General features: G+C 41.9%; 1 protein-coding gene across 10 annotated transcripts in view; it reads left to right on the top strand.

Annotated features, from left to right (window-relative positions):
* The first annotated feature begins 380 nt into the window (after window positions 1–380).
* ryr3 (ryanodine receptor 3) overlaps window positions 381–4,633 on the top strand; it is a 347,517-nt gene continuing 343,264 nt past the window's right edge. For all 10 annotated transcript variants that reach the window (XM_043697981.1, XM_043697979.1, XM_043697973.1 and 7 more), the window contains exon 1: window positions 381–496. In XM_043697981.1, coding sequence (XP_043553916.1) covers window positions 449–496 — 48 coding nt within the window. In that variant the 5' untranslated portion in view covers window positions 381–448. The remainder of the gene's footprint in view (window positions 497–4,633) is intronic.

Here is a 4,633-nt window from a genome sequence, read left to right as displayed (position 1 = left end):
CACCTCATGGGGCGATGAAAAGATGCTGGAACTGCCAGCCCCATGAAGGAGAGAGAGAGAGAGAGAAAGAGTGGACCTCCCTTGTTTGCCGATGACCGATCAATATCGCGAGTGGAGTTGCCTGGATCTTAAACAGTGAGCGTCCACCCGACTGGTACCTTCACTCCCGCAGTGAGTGGTTTGTGGGATTGTATTTGGATTACCGGCAACTTCCCCCTTTAATGTGTTAAAAAAGAAGTCAACACGGAGTGCGCGCTGCTGCTGTCGGAATTTGCCTTGGAAGGACAGGCGCAGTGGAAGGGCCCCTGGGCTGATTGACAGGGGGTCAGCCTCCCCCTATAAGGAGGTACATGGATCGGTCTCCGCTCAGACTGGAACAGGAGCCGTGTGCTGACAGCAGAGGGACGAAGGGTCCAGCGTGAGAGCGGGGCCGGCTCTTCACACAGCCATGGCTGAGGCGACTGAAGGGGAGGATGAGATTCAGTTCCTCCGAACTGTGAGTAAACAATCTGCCCCACAATCTAGTTTAGCAGCAGCAGCAGCAAGGTGAGCGGCTAAAGCCGTTCGGGCTGATGCTGTCCGGGAAAAAAAAACCAGACATTCCCCGGAGCGAGCAAAGTGTCGGACAGTTGTACATTTTTATTTTGTTTGTGGTTGCCTTTTGTGAAGTTCCCCACCCAACCCCCAGTGGGATGAGACACAACCCCATTTCTGGGCACTTGTCTCACGCTGCAACAATGAGGCCCCATTCCCTCCGCCCAATTCCGGGCTGTGAAGTTCACAGTCTGTGTGTCTTGTCTCGGAGAGATGATCTCAGCTAGAATCCCTTCACCGCAGCACTAACACATTAACACCGGCTTGGAGTTTGTCACGCTGTTGGTTTGATTGAAAGGCAGAGGAAGTGATTTTTTTAAAGAAAAAAATATATATATACACACAATTCAGATCAAGTTAGAAGATGCTAACGAGTGGCCCACGAGCAATTCAGCGCTTTCCCAAAGCAGAGCTGTCAAGACTTAATTCAGCCTAACCCTTAGACAAACTGGATTTCCTCAGGTTCTGACTGGGCTTTCCCCAGCGAAGAGCGAGCGAGTCAGAGCTCGAAGTTCAGTGCAAGAGCGGCGGTGCCTATTTTTAGAGAGGTGACTGCGGTCTATGTGCGGAATGTGCTGCCCCACAGTTGGTCTGTAAGTGATCCGGACTGGCACAGCACACTCGCTCAACAGGTGCACTCTGTGAGTACTCCCCCCTCCCTCGGGACTGTAACTCCAGGCATTGCTCAGCGACTATGAAGACAGACAGGCAGAGACAGAAAATGTTCAGGAGTGGCAGCCTTTAGTCTTGTTGCGTGGAACAGGAAGGCTGGGGTCGACGCGAACTTCACTTCGACAGTGGGGCAGTTTGGATCAGTAATTCAATGGCCCAGTCTAATGTAGGGACCAGTTAAAATTTCGCACAAAGAACCGCACAGGAACAGACCCTTCGGCCCACCAGACCTGCTGTGACACACGATGCCTTCCTAAACTAAAAGCCTGTTGCCTCTACTCCGTCAGTATCCCTCTACTCCCTGCCTATTCATGTTTCTGTCAAGATGCCTCTTTGATGTATCTGTTTCTACCACCTCACTTGGCAGAGCATTCCAGGCACATACTGCCCTCTGTGATCAAAAAACTTGCTTCTCACATTTCCTTGAAATTTCTCCCTTTTACCTTAAACATGATGTCCCCATATAGTTGAGATTTCCACTGTGGAAAACAAAGAATCAGACTATTCATTCTATCCATGCCTGTCATAATTTTGTAAGCTTCTATTAGGTTGCCCTCAGCCTCCAACGTTTAAGTGAGAGCAAACCAAGTTTGTCCAATCCTTCCTCATACCTAATACCCTCCAAACCGGGCAACATCTTGATAAAGCTTTTCTGTACCCTCTCCAAAGCCTCCACATCTTTCTGTTGCGACCAGAACTGTACAAAGTATTCTGAGTGTGGCCTAACTAAAGTTTTATAGAGCTGCACATATTAATACAACCTAGGAAAGCTAAGCTTAGTAACGGTGTGGTAAAATTATCGCTGATCTTTGTAAATTGGGATTGCTGTGCCCTTCAGGGAAGGAATTTTGCCTTCTTTACCTGATCTGGTCTATATGTGACACCAGCTGCAAAGCAATATGGATAACTCAGAACAGCGTACTGAAATAGCCCAGGATATTTAGTTCATTGGATAATGAGGGATGGGCAATAAATGCCTGTGTTTTTGGAGATGCCCATATCCCAACAACAAATAAAGAAAAAATTGGGAAGAGGGTGCTTGAGTTCACTTGCATGCTCCTTTATCGGATATTAGCATTGCAACCCTTACCCTACATCCCCACAAACATGACTCCGTGAAAAGCACCAACATTTAAATCTGAAAGATATATGCCCTGAGAAATAGTCACTTTTCTTTCTTAAATTGAGTGCTGCATTTATATAAGACGCAACAAAAGATTTATGCCTAATTGATGTGGAACTTAAGAGGTTAACTGGGAACAGGGGAGTTTTATTGGAGATTTCAGTCTCACCCAGTTGTTCACAAGACAGAATCAATCTTTCAGAATATTTTATGTAATTGAGATATTGGAGTCACTAGTAGATATTGTATGGCTTACTAGGCCCTCAGAGAGGATAATTCAGAGTTTAAAAATTCTGATGTGCTGCGGATTCTAGAAATCATAAACGAAAACAGAAATTGCTAGAAAAACTCAACAGATCTGCCAGCATCTGCAGAGTGACAACAGAGTTAATGTTTCAGGTATTTTACTTTTTATGGTATGGGTAAAACAGTGATATGTTTAATCCAACTCCAACAGCATAATCCCTGCTACTGATGGGTTCTGGTGGATTGTTACAGCTCACCTGGGAATTCTACCTTGCTGTGGCCTCACACATTTTTACAGGCATGTTGCAGTCTAGAGTTAAGGCTGCAGTGTTCTTCCCATGACATGGCTGATCTCTTCCACTCTTACTGCCTGCCTTTGGCATGTATTGGAAAGCCTGGAAAGTTAATACTGACCCAGTTTTGCTGCATTATGAACATATCTTCCTTTGCTGTCAAGTCCTCAAATGCTGAGCTTCTTGCTCAGGGACAAAGATGGTGCAAAGTGCCTTACAAGCTTCCTGTTGTTACTGATAACTTATATTTCTGATACTTTTTTTTAAAAGTTTCAAATTCTCATTGTCACAATATGAGTTTGCTTTCACTTTTGAAAGTTTTATTTAAGGAATAGTTTACATAATTCTTAAATATAACAATTCATTTTTTTCATTTCTGAAGTTTAGACCTCGTATCTTGTTGTGCTTTAATAGGAGCTGAACTAGATGCAGTTCTTATGATTGGGAGGTTGTGTTCTCAGTCCAAGAAGTTAAGATTTACTTAATATTGAAAAGAAGCATATGGTTAAATTGTTCATTTATTGGAGTTTTGTGTGCAATTTGGATAAGACAGATAACAGTCTTTTCCGGAAATAAACTGACTCAACGTATGAAGCTGGTGATTAATTTAGTTCTTCACAATTTAGGTGAAAATTAGATGCTCATCTGAGAATGCCTATTACTTCAAAAATGACTTAATGATCATTAATGAAAAGTATATTTTGTTTGCTTGTCAGGTTGTAGGTTCCAAAGTTTGCTACACTCCATAATTTGAAAGAGTATTTGTCTATTCACTTTTAATAAGCTTAACAAAGGGATAGATGTTACTATGCCACAGTGATGAAGGTTTACCCAGTATGCAGTCCAAACAAAACACTTATATTGGTTGGTGTTAATCATATAGTACAAGCTCATTACAGACATTATTTGCAGCTTTTTTATAATTTATACATATAAGAAGACAATATCACCCAAGGATTACATTCAGGAAATCCTAAATCTGCTATAACTCCAGGATTTGACTTCATGGATGAAGGGTTTTGGTGAAATAAGCCACTGTATATTTCAAAAGGGTGAGAAAAGACAAAATCAAAATCACTTCAGCTTACAGATGCAGGATGAGGATCATAAGATAGTTCAATTCATTTCCCCATTTATCAATGATACTTATATTTGTCCACATTATATTAGCATTTAGGCATTCATGGTGCATGGAATCAATGGATTACACAATGAATAAATTAACCTCTTCTTGACAAATCATCATAGGACTTCGACAATTAAATCAGAGACAGTTTTTTTAAATGCATGAGTGCATTGGCAGCTTTTCAACAGCAAGCACTAAAAATATACAAGGTATTTAATCAGATATAAGTAACTGAGTGTATTAAAAAGCTTAAGGCTATATAGAGAGTTTGTGCATCAAATTAACCGAGTATAAACAAGGGTTTACCTATTACAAGTCATTGACCATGATTTGCTCTGTAACAATTCATTAAACTTTCACTTGTTCATTGACTTCCTCTGAGCTTTTTGTGTGGCAAGTTCCTGTCAGTAAACCTTTGAAAACCTGTGGTATCTTCCCCAGATGGGACATCTGTGAATGGGCAAGCTACTGTGTCTTTCCTTCAGTGATTAGATTACATAAGCATTAATGAGCTGCACAATGTTGAAACTGCGATGTGTCAGCAGTAGTTTAGAAGTTATGTCAGACACCAAAAGCAAA

Source organism: Chiloscyllium plagiosum, chromosome 10, assembly GCF_004010195.1.
Source record: "Chiloscyllium plagiosum isolate BGI_BamShark_2017 chromosome 10, ASM401019v2, whole genome shotgun sequence".
In the NCBI taxonomy this organism is placed as follows: Eukaryota; Metazoa; Chordata; class Chondrichthyes; order Orectolobiformes; family Hemiscylliidae; genus Chiloscyllium; species Chiloscyllium plagiosum.
The sequence above is the reverse complement of the archived record's forward strand: the minus strand, read 5'-3'. Positions and strand labels throughout refer to the sequence as shown.